Raw genomic sequence first — 22,685 nt, forward strand, 5'->3', positions numbered from 1 at the left:
CCCCATCCCCATCCCCATCCCCATCCCCATCCCCATCCCCATCCCCATCCCCATCCCTATCCCTATCCCCATCCCCATCCCCAACCCCATCCCCATCCCCATCCCCATCCCCATCCCTACCCCTATCCCTACCCCTATCCCTATCCCTACCCCTATCCCTATCCCTACCCCTATCCCTACCCCTATCCCTATCCCTATCCCTATCCCTATCCCTATCCCTATCCCTATCCCTATCCCTATCCCTATCCCTATCCCTATCCCCAACCCATCCCCATCCCCATCCCATCCCAGTCCATCCCACCCCATCCCATCCTATCCCAGCCCCCCCCCCCCGCACCCCCCCAGCAGCTCAGCACCGGGCAGCGCACACCCTCGGGGACAGCAGTGCCGAAGCCCCCCGGGGCAGATCACCACGGGGGCTGCCAGCGGGGACCCGCCGGGGCCGGTACCGACCCGGGGGGGGGGGGGAGGCTCTCCCGGTACCGGCGCTGCCCCCTCCGGCAGCCGCAGCGCCGAACCCACCGGGTGCCCAACGCGGCACCGGCTGCGCGCAGCGGCTCTGCCCGGGGGGGCGGGAGGGGGGGGCCGGGGCTGGCGGGGGCGGCCCCGCCGGTGGCCCCGGTGCCGGCGGGAGGTGTGGCCACGGGGCGGCATAAAGCCCCCGCCGCCTGCCCCCCGCGCCCGCCGCCAGCCCGAGCGCTGCAGCGCGGGGCCGCAATGCGCGGGGGCGCGGCGCGGCTGCCGCTGCTGCCACCGGCGGTGCTGGTCCCGGTGCTGGCGGCGGTGCTGGCGGCGGGGGCGGCACCGGGAGCTGCCCCGGTGCAGGGGCAAGGCGGGGGAGGGGAGGAAGCGATCCAGTGCCCGCCGTGCTCGGAGGAGCGCTTGGCTCGTTGCAAAGCCCCGCAGGGCTGCGCCGAGCTGGTGCGGGAGCCGGGCTGCGGGTGCTGCGCCACCTGCGCGCTCGGGCGCGGCACGGCGTGCGGGGTGTACACGGCGCGCTGCGGGGCCGGGCTGCGCTGCTACCCCCCCCGCGGCGTGCCCCGGCCCCTGCACACCCTCATGCACGGCCAGGGGGTCTGCACCGACCTGGCCGACGTCGAAGCCATCCAGGAGAGCCTCCAGCCGCCGGGTAAGGCCCTGGGGGATGCGCAAATTGGGGTGGTGGTGGGGGTCCTCTGGCAGCGCAGGGGTGGCACCGATCTTGCTGCTCGGGGAGGGTCGGAAGGGGATGGTGGGGATTTTGGGGATGGGGAAGCTCAAGGAGGTTTGTCCCGATTGGTGTCCTGTGCGCTGGGCGGCAGGGGATCTCACGGCTGGGTCACATCGGTGCCGTCGTCACCTGCAGTGCCACGGCTGGTGGCACCGTGCAGCCCCCGGGCCGGGCAGGGACCGGCTGCACGCGATGCTGTGGGGCACCGTGCTCGGGGTCCTGCTGCCGGGGGAGCTCCCGTTGTGCGGTGACCCCTGAGCTCTCCCTTCCACGGGATGCTGCCGGCACGGCCAGGAGGAAACAGGAAAGAGGCCGCGGGGCACCTGCTTCCCTCGCAAACAGGTCGGCGTGTCCCGTGCAGGGGCTCCGTGTCCTTCCTCCTCCACCCCACGGCCAGGCAGGGCAGTGCCAAGCCGGGGGACCCCAAGGGCTGCAGCCCCGCTGCCTGCAGGCTCTGCTTGTCCACCCCACTGCCCTGTCATCGGTGTCCATCGTGACCCTCTGCCACCCTCATGGTGCCCGGGCAGAGTTTGGGGATCGTGGGCAGCACCCCAGAGCTGTTCATGTGGTTTGGCAGAGCGAACAGACCCGCTCCTGGGGGCTGAGATCTGGCCCTTTTGGCGCTCTGGATGCCCATGCTGCCCCCTTCCCCATCCCATGGGCTGTGACTGGGACCACGTCCCCGGGACTGGGGGGCAGCACCCACCACGGGACAGCCCGCAAGGTGCCCTGGCCCTATGTCCCCATGCAGGTCAGCCGGGGCTCCCCGGCGTGACTCTTCCAGCTCCCTGCTGCGGTGCTGCCGGCCCCAAGGGCCGGATCCCAGCCCCTCTCTCCTCCATACCAGTGACGAGGACCCTTTGCAGAGGTCCCCCCAGCTACCCCTCCCCAGGGGCAGGATTCGGCTGTGACTGCCCGGCACAGGGTCTGCTGCGGGACCCCCTGCCCTGCCTGCTTGTCCTCATCCCACATCCTGCAGGAGCTGTCTGGGCTCCCTGGCCCGGGGCTGTGTCGGGCTGCCAAGGCCTGTTGCTTTTGGCTTTGCCCCGTGTAACGCAGCATTTTTTCCCAGAGCCTTTAGGAAACAGGCTTACAGTATTTTCCCTTTCTTCCTGTGCTGTTCTGGCCGTGCTGGGGACGGGTGGGTGGCTGTGGGAGCCGGGCTCTCCCGACGGGCACCTTGCTGGCGGCGTTGCAGGTGGCAGAACGGGGCAGCGGGCAGCAGCGAGCCCCTTTCCCCGGGGTGTCCTGGTGGGAAGGTCCTGGTGGGATGACAGAGCCACGGGTCCCAGTCCCAGCAGGAGCAGCAGGGTTGGAGGCTGCAGCTCCTTCGCTCCCCAGGACATGAGCAGTGGCACAGCCCTGCCCGTGCGCCGTGGCACGGCCGGTGCATCCGGCAGGTCCCCTCTGGTTAAGCAGAAGGAATTAAATGCCTCTTTAGGTGCAGGAGCCACTGGGAGCAACGCTCCCTGGTGCCTGTGTGGGTGCTGAGGCTGCAGGGGGTGTGGGCCATGATTTGGGGGCGTGGGGCTGGTCCGGTGGATGCTTTTGGGGTGCTGAGCCAGGGGTGCTGAATTCCAGGCTTTGGGTCCCACGGGGACTGGGCTGGGGTCAGCTCTCAGAGGGCTCCTTGCTCCATCGCCCCTCCTGGGACCAGCAGCACCTGCAGGGCCGGAGGCTTTGGGGGAAGAGAGAGCAGGCGGCCGCTCTCCTGCCCCACGCCCCTCTCCCATGGCCGTGGGTTTGGGGACCTGTGCAGGACCCTGGTACCTGCACCCATCCCCCAGCTCCAGGCTTGCCCACAGGACATCCCGCTGGGAGCCGTGCTCCTGGAGGTGACAGCCGCGGCGTTTTGCTGCAGAGCGAGGTCCCGGTCTCAGGGGAATCTGCCTGTCCCGTCCTGTCCAGCCCCGTTGGGACCAGGCTGGCTCGTGGCACGGGCTTGGCCCCATTGCGTGTCCCCGTCTGGGGCTGTCGGTGCCGCCGCTTCGGGGAGGTGCGGGCGGCTGAACCTGTGGGTGGCATCCAGGAAGAGGCAAGGACATTCTCCCCAACACGCATTAGGAGTGATTTAATGCTGGGTAAATAATTATGTCTGGGGAAAAAGTGACCTAGGAAAAGCGTCTGGGAAGCTGCGAGCATCCCGGTGCTTGCTGGGTGGGACGGATCCTGCTCCCTTCCCTGTGCAGGGAGGAGCACCTCGGCAGCCCAGGCTGCAGCACCCAGCTCATTCTGCACCCCACATGCCTCATCCCTGTCCCTTTCTGCCTGGTGAGGAGGTCGAGCAGGGCTATTGCCCTGTCCCAGCTGTGCCACGGGGCCGGCAGAGGCTGGACGGGGTCTCCAAGATCTCCCCAGGCTCAGCGTGGGGCTGGGCATTTGGGGGCTAGCACAGGGGCAACGCAGCAGCATGAGGGGTGCACGGGGAGACAGCAAGCAGGGGGGGCTGGGGGAGGCACGCACGGCCCTGGCCGTGGCTCCCCAGGCTCCCCGCGCTCCCCTGGGGCCAGCGTTCAGCAGGATGAGTGCGCGCTTCCCCGCGCCGACTCCTGCCAAGTGGAGAGCCCCGGCAGCCAAGAGAGCCGGTGCTGCGCGGCCAGGACCACCCATGGGCCGTGCTTGGGGTGCTGGGCGGAGAAGTGGAGGGTGCTGAGCCTCACTGCGGCTGTCACCTTGGACATGTCCCCTGCCAGCCCAGGGGACACGTGGGGACCTTCGTGCCTGCACTGAGGGGAGCAGCCCCGGGTTGTGCAGTGGGGACGGAGCAGGAGGGATGAGGCCTGGCCCTCCGGATGCTCCTGCATCTGCTGCTGGTGCTGGGCAGGATGCGGCCAGCTGGGACCGCCCAGACGTGTGCTGGGGGTCCCCAACTCTCAGCCCTGTCCCCCAGACGCCGGCTCTGAGGCTTCGCTCGCCATCCCCGAGCTCCCCTCCCGTGTGGAGCCCGGTGTCCGTCACCACTTGCTCAGGGGCTCGGCACCGTGAGTCACGAGCTCAGCACGTGACCGACCTCGTTAATAGCTCCTGCTAATTGAAGGCGATGCTCAGTGACTCGCTTGTGTCTCCTCCTGTCCTGGGGCCAGGAGGAAAACGTTGTCCTCGAGAGATGGGGTGAGGGCAGCGCTCGAGTCCTTCCCAAACCCAGCCAAGGCCCCGGCCAAGTGCGCACCCCGCTCTCCTGCCCCCTCCGTGGCTCTGACACCGTGCCCGGCAGCACCCAAGGGTGCTGGTGGCCAGTGCGTGGGCTGCCCTGCAGCCACAGCCCAGGCTGCTGGGGGATAAGGGGGGCAGGCTCCAAGGAGGTTGCTTTTTCCACGGCTTTGTGCTCGACTTGAAGGAGTTTTCCCATCCAGCTCGGTGCAGGAGCACTGCCAAGCGCCAGGAAAGCGAGAGGCTCCTTGGGCTGCTGCACGCCGGGTGGGAAGCTCCCCCCCGAACCGCGGCCATCCCTGCGGCAGGGAGGGGTCCTGGGTCGGGGGCCACGGGTGGGGACCAAGCTCCGAGCCCATCCCCGCGCCGGGTGCCGGCTGAGAGCTGCCTCGCTGCCCGGAGGCACCGCGCGTTCCACGGGACCTTATGAGAATGTTATTGGCATCTGGTTTTATTTAAGCCGAGAGATTTGACACTGACGGCGGCTGGCGGGGAGGAGGGGAGCTGGGCTGGGCTGGGCGAGGGGTTCCCAGCACCGAGCCAGGTCCTGGTGAGGAGCGGGAAGCGTCCGAGCCTGGTGGTGCCTCCCGGTGCCCTGCCCTCCCCCGCCAGCTCCGTGATACAGGAGCAGCGCTGGGATTTCGGTGTGGTGGCCTCAGTGGGGCCAGACATCCCCGAAATGCTGCGGGAGGGGGCAGTTGGGAAGGAGCATCCCCCACCGAGCCCCCCGAGCCTGCGGCATTGCGACACGGAGCCACCGGGGCTGGCACCGCGCTGGCACCGCTCCGCGCAGGGGTCCTGGAGCCGCGCCGCAGCGGGGTGTTGAGTTTGTGTTTCAAATGTCAAGGGCATGAGCCACTTCCTGGAAAAAAACGACAGATTAGACAAAAAGCAAATAACACAAACAGCGGAGAAAAGGGCTTGTCATCCGGGCTTCACTGGCTGTGAACTTTAACCAGGCCGCCGGGAGCCACGAACCTTCGCAGGTTTGCAGCCCCTGGATGCGGTCGCCCACGTTGTGCCGTGACCCAGCCTTGTTTGGGAAGCTGTGGTATCGATCAGCGGGGACAAAGTATTGATCAGCCGGGATAAAACCGGGCAGGGCGTCCTCTCCTCGCTCCTCCTGTAGCCCGAGCCGGTTGGGACCGAGAGCTCCTCGGGCTGTGCTCGGCACGGCGCTCCCCACCGAGGTCCGTGCGCCCCCGCTGTGCTGTCCTTTTCCAGCAGGCACCGAGAATGCGATGCGGGACCCCCCCGTGCAATGGGAAAAGCGGCGCTCGGTACAAACACAGAGCGTTACCGGGCCTGGGAGCGGGGGAACCTGCAGCTTTTTAAAGAGCAGCCGCGCCGAGCAGCGCGGGTCTCATGACGCTCCCCTCCCAGCTGCCAACATCTGGGATTGTCGTTTGGCTCCGCTCGTGGTGCAGGCGAGGATGCCAAGCGCCGCCTTTCCGAGCTGGCCAGCGGGAGGTGAACTGTCTTATTCCTGGAATTTTTGCTTTCATGTCCCAGCAAGGGGGGGCCGGGGCCGTGCGCCCCGGGCAGAGCGCGGCCGGGTGCCGCCTCCAGCCTGGCGGGTGCTCAGCACCGGCCGGGCTGCGGTCCTGTTTCTGCTACCACTTTTCAGAGGCAGCTTTCGGGGGGCACGGGGTCTCGCTGGTGCTCTTGCGCATCCCGGGGTCACCTTCCCGTCCCTTGTACCGGGTGGCATGGGGCTGGCGGGGGCTGCACCCTTGTGCCACGCTGCACCCTTGTGCCATGCAGCTCTGCCTGGCACCGCCGCGGTGTGGATTTGCAACCCTACAATAACAACCATGTGGAAACAAGCCTGTGAACGGGGCATAAACATTCCCAAGAGCCTGTCCCTGTGCTGTGTGGGTTGGGATCTGGGGCTGGGGGTGATGTGCGCCGGTCATGTGCTGTGCCCACGTCTGCCCCACGGTGCTGAGCCCCGTGCGGTCTGTGTCCTTGCAGAGAAGGAGGAGATCGACCACCCCAACAACAGCTTCAGCCCCTGCAGCATCCACGACCGCAAATGCCTGCAGAAGCAGCAGGCGAGGCGGGTCAACAACGGCAACAAGATGCGCAACAGCGGGAGCCCGTACCACCGCGAGGAGACGAGGCCCATAGTGAGCGCGGCGGGGATGGAGCAGGGAGCTGGGGTGGGGGGCACAGGGTGGGCACCGGGTGCTCTGAGCCGCATGCTGGCACCTGGGGCATGAGGGAGGCTCGAAGGCAGCGCTTATGGGGCGGCGCCAGGGCTGTGGGGTGGTTGGGGGGGGCACGCAGCAGCCCCGCTCTGGGCTCAGCCCCGGTTTCCTACAGGCGCAGGGCTCGTGCCAGAGCGAGCTGCACCGGGCGCTGGAGAGGCTGGCGGCCTCGCAGACGCGGACACACGAGGACCTGTATGTCATCCCCATCCCCAACTGCGACCGCAACGGCAACTTCCACCCCAAGCAGGTAGGCAGGGCCGGGGGGTGCTCGGCTGGGGGCGTTCTGTGGAGCTGGGAGGGACGGGTGGGTGCTGGGGCTTCAATGGGAGCTACCCTTGGGGTGCTGCGGGGCTCTTTGCAAAAGCCCCCAGGGTGGGACGCGGGTACTAAAGCCACCACGAGGGCTCCTGGTTTGCCGCATCCAGCCCTGACCAGGCAGCCCATGGGGATGGGGGACACACGGGGCCAGGCTGGGCGCCCCTCACCGAAGGTGTCCCCTCTAGTGTCACCCGGCGCTGGACGGGCAGCGGGGCAAGTGCTGGTGCGTGGACCGCAAGACGGGGGTGAAGCTGCCGGGCTTCCTGGAGCTGAAGGGGGACTTGGACTGTCACCAGCCGGCGGACAGCATGTGAGCGTCACCGCGGCTGCCCCGCTTCGTGCCGTGGCCGGGACGCCCGCCGGGGCTGCGTAGGACTGGAGGAGAAAGGACACGGCTGTCGAGCAGCTCCTGGGGCTGGGGGACCCCCACACGTGCCCCCTCCATCCCCGCTGTGCTCTGCGCCACGAGCTGCCCATGGCACGGGGCACGGTGCCGTGACCACTGCCTGCCACCCCGCGGGGGGGGTCCCTGGCACATGCTGGTGGCACCCACGTCCTGCACGGACACTTGGCGTGGACTGACGCTGCCAGGATGGCAGCGGGGCTGGTTCCAGGCTGCTTTGGTGGAGGTGCGTGAAAGCACCCGAAACGCGCTGCTGCACCCCTCGCTGCTGCCCGGTGGCTGCGCCCATGCGAGCATCTCGGGGTGTGCACGGCAGCCCCCCCGCCGCAGTGCCTTCCCTCCACACCAGACCCGAGTGTGGCAGGACGAGAAGTGCCTCAGCACCCCCCCAGCCGTGCAGGCAGGGACAGGAGGGAGCCTGTGCCGCTGCGGGGGGGGCCCAAAGGAGCACCCCGCTATCGCCCTGCCCTGGCTCCACTGCACCCAACGCGCGTGCGTGGGGATGGGGGTCGCAGCCACAGAGAGCAATAAGAGACCTTCACCCCGGGGTGGGGCACCAGCGATGTCAGCTCTTCCTGATGCAGCCCCAAAGCCCCGTAGCCTGTGGGTCCCGCCGACCCCATAGTCTGGGTCCCACTGACCCCATAGCGCGTCCCTGTCCTGCTCCTCTGCGCAGGGACAGCACTGGTGGCCGCAGCGTTTTTTCCTCTTGTCCTCTCCTTCCCTCCTGCCCTGTCCCCAGGGTCGGAGGACGAAGGGGTCGGGCATCCCCGGGCGTGCAACGCGTCCCCTGCGGGCACTGGGGCCCAGAGGGAGGTGGGAGATGAGGGGTGGCCAGGAAACGCCTCCTCACCAGGAAGGGCTCCTCTGGGGTCTTTGTTCTCCCCCAAAGAGTTTTAATATTAAGGAGCCAACGTTGGTGGGATTTGTCAAACCGGCCCCTTGGGCTGAAATCCTTCATCTCTCCAAACGGGACCCCTCCAGGAAGAGGTTTTGTCTCCTTGCCTTCCAGCTTGGCCAACGCGACAAAACCCGGATGAAGTTTTGAAGTGTTTCGGTGCCACGAGATCCGCAGTTTTTGCCAGCACAGAACTTTCAGCTGAAAAATTTTCACTATTTTTGTAGCATGTTTTTTTTTTTTTTTTAATTATTATTATTTCGAAGCTCTTCTGCAGGAGCCGGTTGGGTTGGAAACTTTTCCTCTAAATGTCCTTTTAGGTAAGAAACCGCCGTGTGGGTTGCAATGGAAAGCTCGCCGAAGGCGGGGGGGCTTCTGCAGCTCCCCGCTCCGAGGCGCTGCCCAAATCGGAGCGAAATGTTTTGGTGCTCGTGAGAGCGTCGGGATTTGTCTTTGGCACAGGGCTCCAGCATTTTATATCGTCTCTCCTGTAGTTTAAGGCTGTATTTACACATGATCATATACCAGCGTAAGGCTACCTAACCCTGTCGTCTTTTTTCCACGCCGATGTGATTTATTTTTTTTTTGCCATTTCCTCTTCGGACGAGCCCATCCCTTCAGACTCCTGTGTGTAGCACCGTCCCTCTGTTACAGTAAACTTGAAGCTTTGTATTGTTAAACCGGAAAAAAAAAAAAAGAAAGGTAATTGCTGTATTTGATTTCCCCTGTTATTTAACGTGCTTCTACCAAGTGCACTGGGGCTTTGCAGGGGCTGGTGGGGGGGCAGCTGGAGAAGGCTGGGGGCTGCCTCCCGGTGCCTTGGGAATGGAAAAATCTCCTGAGCAGGGAGCTCTGGCTTTGTGCGTGCCGGGACGGGGCTGCAGGAGCAGAGCTAGCACCCAGGGGACACTTGGGGTGGCTGCAGCCACCAGCCCCAGCGCTGGCCTCGCTCAGCCAGGGGGACACGGGAGCATGCAGGGTCCTGCGTGATCAGCACCCCCCCCCCCTCCCCCAAAACCCAGGACCCCACAAAGCCCCGGCACCGCTGAGCAGGGAGGGGGTGGGAAACGAAGAGCTCTGCGCAAAGCACGCGGTGGCACCACGCGCGACGTGACGAGCGTCACCCCACGGAGCAGCGGCCGTGCCTTGAGACGGTGCCAGGCTGGGAGCGGGCGCTGGGCGGCCTCCGAGGTTCAGGGGAGGACAGGGACGGCGGGCGACGTGCTCGGGGCCAGGCAGCACGCTGAGCCACAGCGAGGACGCACCGAGCGTCGCCGGCTCTGCGCAGCCAGATGGCAGCTGGGGAGGGTTTCGGGGTACTGGAGGCTGGGTGCGGGATGCCGGTGGCCGCACGCTGCCCGGCTGGCTCAGCACCTCCAGCTTCATGGTGGTGTCTGCAGCAAACGGGCGGCGGGGAGGCGGCGATGCCGGCGGTCACGTCGCGTGGGGACGGCTGTGAATCCGGCATCGCCGCTCCCCCGGGGGCCGGAGGTGTGGAGCGGGGCTGGTGCCAAGCCGGAGCTGCGCCTGCTGGGGCTGCGTGGCCGCGGTGCTCGGGTTGTGCAAACACCGGAGCCCTGGGGCTGTCTGCAGCCAAGGCGGACGAGCGAGCGCTGTAATTTGCTGGCGCAGCAGATCGGCAGCCGGACCAGGGAAGACGCCAGCGCTCCTGGAGCCCGGCCCAGCGCCCCAGCCCAGCGCCGGCACGGCTGCGGCCACGGCTCTCCTTTGGGGCTTGTCCGTGCCCTGCGGCTTTGCCCCTTCCCGAATGCTCCCACACCCTCCACGAGTGTTGGGGACCCCTGGGGTGCAGCCATTCTCCGCCTGCAGCAGCTGGAGGCAGTCCCCCCCCCCCTTCCCCACACATCTGGACGGACGGACAGCCCGTCGGACACCCCTGGGACAGAGCTGGCGGCGGCCGCGGGGTGCTGGGGAGCCTCCTGCCCCGTCCCCGTGCCAGCGGCTCCATCTCCAAAGCTGCGTTAGGCTGTTCCTTCACTTAAAGCCTTGTTTGGAGCAATTAGAGGGGGAAAAGGAATCAGACCAGCTGGGAGCACATGGACTTTTGTTAGAAATCAAAAGCTTTGCCGTCCCTTGCAGATTACACCCCGAGCCTGGCCCCATCCAGCCCCTGGCTCCTGCTCCCCGTTCCCAACCCGCACAGGGCGAGGATGTTTCTGCACAGAAATCCCCAGCAGCTGCCCCGCTACCGCCGAGAAGCTGCATCAGGGCTCCGAGTGTCACCCCCATGTGGGCACGGGGTGACCCTGTCCCCACCGCCGGGGACAGCCCGGCCACGCGCTGAGCATCGTGCGTCAGGGACCGCTGGTAGAAACCCGCAGCCGCAGCCAGGACGGGGTCTGGATTCGTTACAAAACGGCTGGAACCGGACCCAGGAACCAAAACCCAGAGCTGCGCTTCCAGGAAGCCCGGGACAAACTTTGGAAACCATGAGGAGCTCAGAGAATTGTTTGTTTTTTTTCCCCTAAATCCAGGTGGTTTTGGCTGAACTCCCCCTGCAGCGCCCGGGCCCGTGCTCCCGCTGCGCTTCCCTGGAAAAGGGTTTTCAGCGAAGGAAAAATTCCACGTGTGGAAGATGGTGCCTGGAGCCAGGCCTGCTCCTGTCCCCGAGTGATCTGGGTTTGAATGGGGCAAAGCAGCCCATGCCCCCTTCCCCCAGAAATCCGATAAACCCCCCAGGTTTGTTACTGGAGTCGTGCAGAGCTGGGATTTGGGATGAAAGGGGAGCGGAGGGGGCCCGGCTTGGCGGCGACGGAGCAGCAGAGCTCATATTTGGAGCCGTTTGGAGCCAAAGCCTTTGAATCTCCCTGTTCCCCTTGTGCTTATCGTTGCCGTCGCGAGCAGCACAGCAATAAATACAAGGAATTAAAGCGGTGCTCAGCTGCAGGTTGCATAACCGAGCGCGGGGTCCCGGGGGTGAGCAGTCACCGCCGTAATTAAGAGCAGCTTAATGAAAACAGCTCGGCAAGAACCGGCGGCTCGGCCCTTTATGGCTCCCGGCTGATGGGCAGTATAGACGGACGGACGGACGGACAGAATCATGCTGGGGCCCCTTGCTGGCAGCTGCCTGCACTGCAGCGGGTCCCATCCTGCACTGCTGAGCCCTTCCGGGGGTGCTGGAGTTTTGGGGGGTGGTGAGGGCAGGAGGAGGAGCTGAGGGATGCACAACAGCACCGAGCATCCCGGGGCTATCGCACTTAAACCTTTACGTTGATATTTGCATGGTTTTGGGGGCCGAACGGATTGCTCAGGGCTCGGCCACGCGCACAGCTGGGGGTGCCAAAGCCTTTGGTTTCCCCCCCCATCCCACTCTGCAGCTCTCATCACTCCTACAGCTACGTTCACCTCTGCCCGTTCAGCTGGACGCCGTTTCAAAGTCCTGCTGGAGGATGGCAAGCCTTTTTTTATGAGCAATACGCACATGGGCTGGGCACCGTAAGGCAGCAGAATACATTTTTCGGCTGCTGAAGTGTAGTGACTGCGGTCAGATAAACAAACCTCTGGTTTATTGACACCACCCCTGAGCGGGGTCGCTTAGTACACGCTCTGAAATTAGCACAGGGAAGAGGTACCGGGGAAGCAAGTGCTGGGGGAGACGATTACGTGGTGGGCTCGGAGCCACCCTGCTCCACCGCCGCGGCAGGAGCTGAAGCCTCAGCTGGTGTAAATCACAGCAGCACCGACTTCCACAGCCCTGCGCCAATTTACGTCATCCGAGGATCTGGCCCGAATTCAGGCAGGTCACTTCCAAAAACCCCAACGTTTTACTGTCATGAAAATGTCAACATTTACTTCTCAGCCCGCCGCGGTGCTGAGGTGGCCTGGAAGCTCTCGCTTTGCAAAAAAAAAGGCAAAGAGAATTTACCAGCAGCAGGCAAATCCCTGCTGGGCTGACGTTCCTGCCCGTCAGTGCTGCTGAGTCCTTGAGGGAAGCAGGACTTTTCGGCCGGGCTCGGTGATTTCATGCACTTCGACTTGCAGAGCTGCCTCCTGAAGCTGCTCTACTGTCACGGGGGGGCCCCGCAGACCTCCCCTCGCCATGGGGAGGGGACATGAAGACTGAGTCTGCTGCGCTGGGAGCTCAGCTCCATCTGGGGACGCTCCTGGTCCTGTCCTGGTGTCCCCTGTCCCCCTTTGGTGGCATCAATTTTGGGAAGGCGAGCGCTGCTGCCTGCTTCACCCCTCGCTCCCGGAGGGGCACAGCTCTGCGCACTGCTCCCGCTGGATGCCTGGGGGGGGCGGGGGGGACAGGGAAAAACACCCGAGCCCAACGCAGGACAAAGTCTTTACCCGAGATCTCAACGTGACCAAACGTATAAATAAGAGTGAAATGCAGCCTGCAGGCGGCACGAGGCGAGGAAGCAGCGCAGCGGCGCGGGGGCACCGCCAGCCCGCAGTGTCCCCACTCTCCGTCCCCTACAGGCCCGGCAGCAGCCTGCTGACCAGGTCGATGACGAGCGACGCCGGCTGCACGGGGTCGTACTCTGCAAACAGGTGGCACAGGTTCTCCGAATCCGTCTGGTTTTTGGCCACGAACCCGAAGATCCTGGGCAAAAGGAGAGGGAGATGCCTTTAGCTCGCATCCAGGGATCCAGAGGCACACGCTCCGAGCGGCCCTGGCCACCGCGCGGATCCCGGCTCCAGCAATTCCGCCTTGGCCCGCTCCCCAATCACGTTTGCTTGGAAGAAAAACAGCCGGGAGAAGCATTTCTGGCAAGGCTTCCCCCGGCTGTGAAACGTTGCTCGAGCGCAAGGTAGAGCCAGATATAAGCTCACTTCCTGAGCCCGGAGCAAGCGAGCCGCTGGTTAGGGCAGGGGGCTTGGGTGGGGGGGGTCCCATTCAGGGGGTGCAGAGCCCAGCGGCGTGGCCGAGCCCCCCACCTCACCCTGCAGAGCAAAGCCAGAGCCTCCTCCCTGTCCCACATCTCAGCCCTCCACCACATTTCATCGCCCCCCCTCCGTTTTGTAAGCGCGGGTCCTGCGGCTGCCCAGGGTCGGGTGCCCCCGCTCGGCCTTGCACAAGGCAGCTCTCACCTGGAGGACTTGCAGTACTTCTGCCACCTGGAGGGACGAGAGAACGGGGTTTGCTCAGAAAAGCGACACTTAACTCATTTCCACCCGCGTGGGGGGCTGCAGGGCCGTGCCTGCCGGGGGGCTCGCCCCGCTCTGCCCCTCTCAGACACTCACTTTCTGTTCTCGGGATCCATCCCGCAAAACCTGACGGTGGCCAAGGGGTAGTGCCTCCTGAAAAACACCCTGCGGGGACAGAGGAGAGCGTGGCGTTAGGGAAGGGCACAGCAAAGCCGGGGGGAGAAGCGGGCACGTGCATATCCAAGCACCTCTCCGGGGGGGGGGGGGGGCTGGCAGAAAGCATCTGGGGCGCAGCCCCTGGACCCCTGGACCACCGCCACCAGCTGCATTTGGAGCAGCTTCGTGCTCCCTGCTACAAACACAGGGGCCAATCCAGCCCGCGATTGCAACACGGGTCTGTCCTAGCGGGCCAGATTTTCTGGGCACGCTGCAAAGCGGCGAGCTGGCAGCTCGGCGGCGGTGTGCGCGGAGAGGGAGCCGCGCTGCCGTGCGCCGGCCACCTCTGCCCCTGCTCCTGGCGGCGGCAGCCCTTACCTCCTCTGGATGTCCGTCAGTGTGATGCCCTGCTCCGTCACTTTGAAGTGGACGAGGGTTGGCGTGGGCAGCGTCTCCAGCTCGAAGGTGGAGGAGATGGCCTTCTGGACGGCCGGCGCCCCTGCCAGCGTCTCCATGCTCACCGATCTGAGGTACAGGACGTTGCACTCTGCAGGGACAGCGAGGAGCGGGCTCAGCACGGGGCTGCATCCCCCCACATCCCCCCCGAGCATTTCCCCGTGCCCAGCACGGAGGCGCCGTCCTGCAGAGCAGGGCCGACGCTCCTGGGTCGGATTTGTTGCGATGCAAACGAAAGATGGGGTGACTCAGAAATTCTCCGCGAGTTTATTCTGGTTTACTCTAATCCTTTGTACTAATTGTTTTAAAAGTCAGAGTATTTAATTTCTGGTTTCTAAATGTCAGATTTGGCTTTTTTCTTTTTTTCTTTTTTTTCTGTTTATTACATATTTCCTTTAATGAAAAGCAGAAGTACCCCAAGCCAGCTAACAGCTTAAGGCCAACCTAAAACATGACATTTCGGGCTGATTGCGCTGTTGAAAGGCCCTGTTCTGGGTCAAACTAAACTTTGCAGCTTGCCAACTGATTTTCCAGAATTTCCAGCAAAACAAAGCCATTGCCGATTCCCGTGACTGCGCCGTGACCCGTCGGCGCCGCGTTCCTCCCCGTGGTTCTGTCCTCACCTGCAGCCCCCCCTTGCTGGGCTCTGTGCACCCTGGGGCCGCAGAGACCCTGGACCTCTGCCCCCTGCACCTCTCCCACGAGGTCCCACATCAACATAACCCTACAGTGGCTCTCAGCAGCCCCGAAATGCCTGGGCCCTCCCTGAGAAACTCCAGATGTTCAGTGCCCCAGTTGAAGGCAATCAGGAGAGAGGCTTAGAAATCAGGGGCTGCTTAAAACTGGGCTAATTTAAGAGGCTTTGGGGTCTTTTATGAGCCTCGGGAGCTCGAGAACTGCCTTTGCAAGCTTTGCTTCACTGTCATGAGGACAAAAATTGTCCTTTGTTTATAAAGATCAGGTTGCCTTGCAGGCCCACGATCTGAGGACGTGAAGAAAAGCCGCAGCATCTCCAGCCTGGTGATGAAGCCAGGAGAGCGGCATCACAACGGAGCACTGGGGTGCCGGCTGGTTTGCAGCGATGGCTTTTCAGCTCCAGCTGTGAGCAGTGTTAGAGCTGATGCCCAAAAACAGAGGTCGGTGTTTGATACGTGGGGACTAAACCCAATGTGTGCATGCCCAGAGCTCGAACTACCGTCAGCTCAACCGTCCCATGGCCACCGGCACCTGCTCCTTTCCTCACCAGCAGATTTCTTTAGCAGGGACAGCGTGGGCTCCGGGGCGCAGTCAGGGCTGTCTTCATCAGCAAGATCTGCACGGACAACAAACGGGAGCTCTGACATCCGCAGGTCAAAGTTTCATTGCCGAAATTCCTTCTTACTCAAGGGACTCAGGAGCCTAGCGCTGCTTAATGCAATTAACGGAGGGTCACCCCCCCCTCCCGCAGCATCCTGTGCCTCGGTGGCTTACCTCGAGTGGGGATGCAGAGCTTGCAGGGCAGCGCCAGCGGGGTGATGGCGTGCTGGTACACGAAGGCGGAGAGGCTCCCTGCAACACAGAGCTGCCCGTCAGCGGGGCCGCGCGCCACCGATCCCCCACCCATGCAAACTCTGGCAGCAGCGCCCCAGAGACCGCAGGAGGAAGGAGCAGGGTGCAGGAGATCTGCCTGGGGGCATCACGGTGAAGGACGAGGGCTCTCCCCCACCCCCGTGGGCTTGGCGTGCAGCACAGCCCCGCTCCCGGCGATGGCCCCGTCCTTACCGAAATACAGCTCCTTGTCCTTACCGAAATACAGCTCCTCGCTGGCTCCTTTCAAGTGCACCCCTTTGGCCGACGACTCGATGAGGAAATGCCGGACGAGCTCGCTGCTGTCCTCGCCTTCGAGTGACATTGAGGAGAGCGTCAGCGCCGGTGTGAGCGCGGCCGCTGCACCCCTGCCCGTCCCGGGGTCCCCAGGGTGCCCGCAGCTGGTGCTGGCACAGGGAGGAGATGGGCAGGCACAGATCCTGCTGCCTGCATCTCACCCAGCCATGTCCTGCAGCTTTTGGGCTTGTTTCAGCACTGCAGAGCTGGGCTCATTTTGGTTCAACCCCCGTATGTATCCCCACCGTCCCGAGGGAGCCCCTGTACCTGTCTGGCTGCTGGATGGAGAGCCGGGAACCTTCATGGCCAGCCCGAAGGAGCCCCGGTACGACGTGCTGTCCCGCACAACGAACGTGCCCGGCTCCTTGTCCTTCAGCAGCTGGATTGCTGTCAAAGCACCAAAGGGGGCTCAGCGGAGCAGAATGGGACCCCCGTGCCCTGCTCTGTGCGCCCTGCTCTGTGCGCCCTGCTCTGTGCGCCCTGCTCTGTGCGCCCTGCTGAGCTCCCATGGGGACTTGTTCCTGGTAGCTCCAGAAACAATCTGCCCTGCCAGGCAGGATGGCCAGGCAGCTTTCTCTGGACTTCAGGGGCATGCAGTGCAGTTCTGAGCCCCCCAGACCCATCGTGGCTCTCTCCACACCCAGCACCCCTCAGGGCACTTGAGGTTCATCCCCGAGTCACCGTGGGGCGAGAGCCGAGCTCCTCCGGGGAGCGCTGGGTGCGGGGCTGCCCCGGGCTCGCCGCCTCACCTCGGTCCCTGCTTATGCTCGGCTTGAACCAGTACTTCGACGTGTCCATCACAAACTTCATGGTCGGCTGGCCAGCCCCGAGGGGACCTGCAAGAGACGGGAGGCAGAGCTGGGGACCCGAGGACCTTCGCTGGGGACCCGAGGACCTTCACAGCGGACGCCGCTGAGAAGGGCCGAGCCCTGGCAGAGGGATTTCTCCCTCGAGCTGGCAAGGGCTGAAGCGGATTTTCAATCCTCTCGGTCTGAGCTTCCTCAGAATGATTCATTTCCATGTAATTATCCTTGGCAGGCCATGGTGGAGCGCGGAGAGGCAGCAGATGAATCCTCCCGGCTGCACCAGGCTGCCCAGAAGTCCGCTGGACCATGAGGATTTACACCCACGGAGGATCTGACCCGCAAAGCTCTCCTGCTTTTCCCATGAGAATCCCAATTAAAACCCTCTGCCCTGAGAGCTGCCTCTGCTAATCTCCTCCGGAGCACAATAGCCCTATTGTCTGCCCCTGAATGAGGGACCTTATAAACCTCGGTATCTTCAGATGTCCCCCAGAGCGAACTGGAACCCTGACCCCTCCTCCCTGCCCGTTCCGGGCCCACAAACGAGCACGAAATGACAGAATTATGGTCCTCGCTCTCAGCTGCTATGAATAAGTGCATCCACATCGCCTCCAGCTGACCAGATCCTGCCCCACGATGCTGACGGGAGGAACCCCACGGCGGGTGCATGGTCACCAAAGAGCTGGAGACCCCCGCAGAGCCCGGCAACCCCACGGGGATACTCTGAGGCTCTCCAGCTCCAGCAAGGACCTCGTGTCCTTCATGTCCATCACCCACAGAGCTGAAATCAGCATTTTTATCCCTCTTTTCTGGCAGCTTTAGGGCTCCTTTCCCCCCCCCCCAGGAGCTGCCCCACGGCAGGGGGGACTTACTGTCGGCGACGCAGGAGAGCGCTGGTGCCGACAGCGCGTTGTTCAGGCCGCCGAGCCCCGAGGCTGGGCTGAGGCTGGGAGGGGAGATCTGCTTGGTGGAGGCCGGGGAGGCTGCGGTCAGCCGGGGGGACTCATCTCCTTGTTCCCTGCACCCGTTCACCAGCAGCACCGGGATGTCGGCTGCTGAGGTGAGGATGGAGGGGGGGCAGCTGCTGGCCTGCCCCTTCTGGGACAGGCAGGCGTTGGTTTTGGTGAAGCAGGCTGCCCTGGGCTGGTGGGAAGCCAGGGTGAAAGGTTCTCCAGAGGGGGACCTGATGCCCGGGGACGACGGCTGGGGGCTGCCCATGGAGCCAGCAGGGGACGGGCAGGCAGCATCGGAGTCGTCGTTGTGGAGCGAGTGGGTGCTGCTGCAGGGGGGAGACAGAGTGAAGGCCATCAGGGGGGGCTGCTGGGCTGGGGGGTGATGCACGGAGCAGCCCAGAGACCACACGCCAGCCCTGCTGGGTGTCAGCTCCCACCCCGAGGTGGGAAAAGGTCTCGGGAAACAGGACTCGGGTACCATCCCCCTGCTGCTTCCATCCCCATCACCAGCCCGGGACAGGGCCGCGAGGCTGCGCTCACCTCCCAAAGACGTAGCTGGTGTCCGAGCTGGGGCTCATGGAGAGCTGCGAGACCCCGCTGGTCCTCTGCTGAGCCCTCACCACGTGCACGGGCTTCAGCAAGTTGTCAAAGCCCGGCGAGGTGCCGAGCGAGCCAGGGCCGTAGGAGATGCTGTCCTGCTGGCCGGCCGTGCAGTGCAGGGGCACGGCGATGCTCTCGGAGGCTTTGCCACAGCCCTGGAAACCAGCCCAGCCTGGGGGGGCCAACCGGGGGCTCTCGGGCCCTGCTGGGCTGGAGAAAACGACGCTGCCATTCGTGTAGTTGCCTCTGGGTGCCCCTTTCAGGGCCAGGAAGCCGTTGCTCTGGGGGGACCTGGAGAAGGGGCTGGAGGAGCCCTGCAGCGCCTCGGTACACTTGGCTCTGGCTGGTGTCATCTCAATGTATTTAATGTCTGGAGGCAGAAAGAGGAGGCTGTTAATGATTCAGTGCTCGAGTAAGGTTCGTTACGCACTTCTCTGTTCATCTCCCTGTTCATTTTGGCTCCGGTTCACAATCCCCAAGGGGTGCCGAGGTGCTGTCCCCCCTCTGCGCACCGCATGGCTGCCTCTACGGGAGGCACAGACCAACACCGGACTTCGCTGAGACCCGATGAGGGCCGATCTCTGCCCCGACACCCAACGGGGGCGTCCCACCCACCCAGGAGCTGGCGGGCTGCAGGACGGGTTACGTGCGGCCACGTCTGCCCGCGCAGCTCCCCCCTCGCCGGGAGCGCACGCCGGCGCTTGCCGAGACCTGCCGTGGGCGGCGGGTGTTTCCTCCGGCAGCCGCTCCGTTTGTACCTGACTCAAGGGAAAAACATCTGGCTGCTCCCCGGGATGACATCAGGCTCGGGGGGTGCCCGTCCTGCCTGGCCCTGCTCACCCGTGGAAAGCTCCAAAGCTTTGCTATGTGGAGGAGACGATGGGACGGCTGGCCAGGCTGGCAGCGCGTCTCCTAGCCCCTTTGCTTGCCTTTATTTAAAAGGTAACACATCTGATGGAGCTCCGCGTGCTCCAAGACCTTCAGCAAAAGCTCACAGCCAGAAGGGGAAGCCCAGCTCCTGCGCCCTGATGCACGGCAGCCATGGATGTGCTGAGCCCTAGGGTGAGCAGAGCCCTGCACCACGCTATTTTGGCACATGTCCCCCCGCCATACACCTCTGTGCATCACCAGGGCTTCAAACTGCTTTGTTTTTGCCGATGGTGCGCAGAGTGGAAAGGAGAGAAGGTAAACTAAGGCATATAACAGCAGCAGCCCCCAGCAAGGGGCTGCTTGTCGAGGGCGATGTGGTTCGAAGGGCTTGGGCTCACCCCAGGCTCTGCAGGTTGCACTCAGGCTGGTTGTTTTTAAGCCGAGAGGGAAATGTGAATAATTCAGGGCTCCCTGCACAGGGCTTTTCGCACAGGTTTCCCTGAACAAGGCTGTCACTTCTGGCTGAGCTCAGAGGGGGCTTTTAGCAAGAGACACGCGCAGCCGTGCTCTAGGGGCTCGCAGCGATGGCGAGCGCGCCGCCCGCCCAGGGAGGGTGCTCCCGGGTGCGTCACATTCCCCGCTAGCGGCGCGCGCCTCGCGTCTGGTCTGAACGTGCCCGGCTTTGTTTGCAGCTCCCGGATCCTGCTCCGCCGTGGGGCTCGGGAAGGCTCCCCGCGCCCTTTCTTGAGGAGGGAAAATCCATTTTGCTGCAGCACTGAAGAACTGCTCCTAGCAGCGGAGTTTCCGTGCCTCGCCGCTGCCCTGCGCTCCAGCTCGCCCAGCGCTGCCGCTGCTGCGTGATACGAGGAGCACCAAAAAAAAGCAGGAAAAGCATAGTACATATGCATAGTATATGTAGCATATGTACTGCAAGCATGTACTGTAGGCTCCTGGCCGGACACTTTTTGTCAAAGCCTCCCTCAAAAGGGGAAAATAAATGAGGCTTTTCATTGCGCTTTAAAGAAATTAAAACCGAAACGCCTCCGCGCTGGGCTCGCGGGGCCCCGTGCCTCCTGCCAAGGCTCCTGCTTATCAGGTGTGGCTAAACCTCAAATATTTGATCAGGATCTTGGCAAGTTTTTCAGCATCAGGGAGTGGCAAAAAGCACCAGCAGCACCAAGGCTGGCTGTCACGCGAGCCGGGAGGATTGCTCCCCAGTTCTCCAGCGAGGGGTGAGCACCAGAGGCAACTGACAACTGCTGGGAATTGCTGCAGCGTCTGTTATGGAAACAGCAGAGAAGAGCAAAGCCCTCTCCTGTATCCTTGGGCACCGTCAGCCTCCTGCCAGCCCTTGCATCAACCGATCGAGTTCTGTCCTCCCCTCTGCCAGGCTGGGAGGACACAGAGGCAGGAGCCCGGAGGGAAGGGGGCAGCAGCGCATGCATGGGCACCGCAGGCGCTCCCCCGGCTGCCAGGGATGCAATGCAGCACCGGGAAGTCCACATAAAAAAAAGAAAATGAAAGCTGAAGGGAGGCTTTTCCCACCGAGTTCAGGGCCAAGTTTCCAGATGTTCAGTCCCACACTCGGAGCCAGGTTTTCAAAACCACCAGCACGCTACCTGCTGAGCTGCTCGGATGGCAGCCCCCGAGCGCGATGCATCGTGGAGATGCATCCAGGTCTCCTCCAAGTGCTCGTTGGAGGAGCAAAGGGCTGAACTTGCACTTTGTCACCACACTTTATCTACAAGGCCAGCCCTTGTGTCTCGGCAGAGCAGGAGGCACAGTCTGCAGCTGCTTCAGCAACGCCCAAGCCCCGCACCATGCTCCCACCGCCAGGCTCCGGCTTATCGGCTGCCCCGAGCTGGAGTTCACTGCACCCGATGTCATGCACCTTGTCCTCCCCCAACCCCACATTCCTCGTGCAGGAGTTGCCACGAGGGATCAGGGAGAACAGAACATTTTTTTCCATGTCTTTAACATCCTCTCATTCGACCTTTCTCTGGAACGAGGGCTGCAGACAGATTCTCAGGGTATTTTGGCGTATAAAGACACGGCTGGGCAATCAGGATTTCCAGAGGCAGCCAGAGTGTATCTTCAGGCACGGAAACACATCCCAGATGTGTGCTCCAGCAGCCGGTACACCAGAATGTGAGCAGCAGCATGCAGCTCGCTGTCTGCTTGGGTCACCTTGTGCACGGTGCGCCGGGTGGCTCACGCACTGCAGGGGAGGCACGGCAGGAGCCACAGCACTCGGCACAGCTTGGGATGTGGGGATGGCAGCGATGCAAAAGTGCTCACAAAGCACCCAGGCATGAGAGCGGCAAGAGGTGGGTGCCTGTGCTGCTGCCGTTCTGCGCTGTGCACGCCAGGCATGCTGCCGGAGGAGTGCACAAGCCCTGGAGAAAGAATTTCCCTGGCAAAAGGACGAGGAACATTTAACTAGGATGGTTGTGTAACCGTCGGTAGCTTAGCCTGGGGCTTTGGAAATCTGGCTTCAAAGCCTCATGTCCCACGGGTCCGGTGTGACCCAGGGAAAGGCTCCGCTGCCCTTCTGTAGAAGCGGGGCTCTGCTGCGAGGTCGGGCGCGTACGGACACCACCTCCCGCGGTCAGGGCCCATCTCTGGTCCCCGATGGCAGTAACCTGTACCAGGAGCTTTCTGAGAGCCACAGGCCCCGTTTACTACGAGAAATGTTTTCTCCAAACACAGGGAAACAAACATCAGGTTGGATTAAAGGCTGTTCTCCCCAGTTTCTTTCGGCTCCTGTTGAGCTAGCTGGACAAGAGACCTTTCAGAAGCGATCAGACCGAAGCGGGGTACCCAGCCTGTCCTCCTTGACACCAAGCCCTGATGCCAGGACACAGCACACCCACACAACACCGATCCCTCTGGGGACAGGGGGACATCACCATGCCCTGCGGCCAGCCCTTCCCACGGACCTCTCGTGAGCAGCTCTCACAAGGTCTGAGCCCTGGTGGCCCCGCCGCGCCGGCATCGCCTCTTGCCTCACCTATCACCTCCGGGTCGTGCTTCTTGGTGGCCGTGACATCCCCTTGGGAAGCAGGCTGGGCCGTGTCCTTCACCGGCTTGCACGTGAGCGGCTGGAAGGTTGGATCGATCTCTAGGATCAGCTTGTTGAGGCTCTCTATTGAAATGTCCAAGGTAGGAGAGCTGAGGTGCGCGTCAGGCTCCGTGCCGGCGTCCCCCTGCTGCTGCTGCTGCGGCTGGCGAGGGACCCCGGCTTGCTCCAGGGAGGCTTCCTGCTGCCCCTGAGCACCAGCTGAGTGCTCCAGCGCCGAGTGGGCTCCATACAGCCCCCCGCCAGGCACCAGGCGTCCCTTGGGGCACCCCACAACCTTGGGGTCAGCCCAGGCACCCGTCGAGTAGTAGCAGTACGATGTCGGCAGCGCGGAGCAGCCCGCGTACCCCGCCGCGTGCAGGCGCTTGCTGTCCTCCCCCGAGGGGATGTGCACGGTCTGGCCAACGCGCAGCACGTGGTTTTGGATGACCTGTGACATGGCTCGGTGCCGTGGTTTGGCAGCTTTGAGTCCAGGGGAAACCTCCTCCTCCTCCTCCTCCTTCTCCGCGTCTCCGAGCTCGGGGTGCGCTTCCACGTGCCCGTCTCCCCCAGGGACCTCGGGGCTCTCCCTCAGCCCAGCGTCTCCAGCAGCAGAAGAATC

At 63.6% G+C, this 22,685-nt stretch overlaps 2 protein-coding genes and 1 long non-coding RNA gene across 8 annotated transcripts in view; 1 reads left to right on the top strand and 2 right to left on the bottom strand.

The window, feature by feature from the left end:
• Nucleotides 1–673: 673 nt before the first annotated feature.
• Nucleotides 674–8,906, top strand: IGFBP4 (insulin like growth factor binding protein 4). The gene is made up of 4 exons (XM_080564819.1): nt 674–1,129; nt 6,335–6,489; nt 6,686–6,820; nt 7,077–8,906. Exons 1-4 carry the CDS (start codon nt 718–720, stop codon nt 7,203–7,205), a joined length of 831 nt encoding a protein of 276 aa, XP_080420945.1. The 5' UTR covers nt 674–717; the 3' UTR covers nt 7,206–8,906.
• Nucleotides 4,796–6,328, bottom strand: LOC308181485. Its single transcript, XR_013941475.1, has 2 exons — nt 5,339–6,328; nt 4,796–5,222 (listed from the first exon to the last, which is right to left on the bottom strand). It is a non-coding gene; the product is annotated as an uncharacterized lncRNA (long non-coding RNA).
• Nucleotides 8,746–22,685, bottom strand: part of TNS4 (tensin 4) — a 29,260-nt gene continuing 15,320 nt past the window's right edge. For all 6 annotated transcript variants that reach the window (XM_080564793.1, XM_080564792.1, XM_080564791.1 and 3 more), the window contains 12 exons: nt 22,016–22,684; nt 18,076–18,505; nt 17,455–17,861; nt 16,529–16,615; nt 16,047–16,166; nt 15,702–15,794; nt 15,387–15,464; nt 15,160–15,228; nt 13,839–14,007; nt 13,401–13,469; nt 13,248–13,274; nt 8,746–12,759 (listed from right to left, as the gene is read on the bottom strand). In XM_080564793.1, the coding sequence (XP_080420919.1) occupies nt 12,630–12,759; nt 13,248–13,274; nt 13,401–13,469; nt 13,839–14,007; nt 15,160–15,228; nt 15,387–15,464; nt 15,702–15,794; nt 16,047–16,166; nt 16,529–16,615; nt 17,455–17,861; nt 18,076–18,505; nt 22,016–22,523 (2,187 nt within the window). In that variant the 5' untranslated portion in view covers nt 22,524–22,684 and the 3' untranslated portion in view covers nt 8,746–12,629. The remainder of the gene's footprint in view (nt 12,760–13,247; nt 13,275–13,400; nt 13,470–13,838; nt 14,008–15,159; nt 15,229–15,386; nt 15,465–15,701; nt 15,795–16,046; nt 16,167–16,528; nt 16,616–17,454; nt 17,862–18,075; nt 18,506–22,015; nt 22,685) is intronic.

The sequence above is a fragment of the Anser brachyrhynchus genome (genome assembly GCF_964034855.1).
Source record: "Anser brachyrhynchus genome assembly, chromosome: 22".
Classification (NCBI taxonomy): Eukaryota; Metazoa; Chordata; class Aves; order Anseriformes; family Anatidae; genus Anser; species Anser brachyrhynchus.

Excerpts from the sequence above, each read along its gene's own strand:
- IGFBP4 (XM_080564819.1), top strand. The coding sequence starts at position 718 with ATGCGCGGGGGCGCGGCGCGGCTGCCGCTGCTGCCACCGGCGGTGCTG. Across the intron at positions 1,130-6,334 it reads GGAGAGCCTCCAGCCGCCGG|AGAAGGAGGAGATCGACCAC; the intron begins GTAAGGCCCTGG and ends GTGTCCTTGCAG. Across the intron at positions 6,821-7,076 it reads GCAACTTCCACCCCAAGCAG|TGTCACCCGGCGCTGGACGG; the intron begins GTAGGCAGGGCC and ends TGTCCCCTCTAG.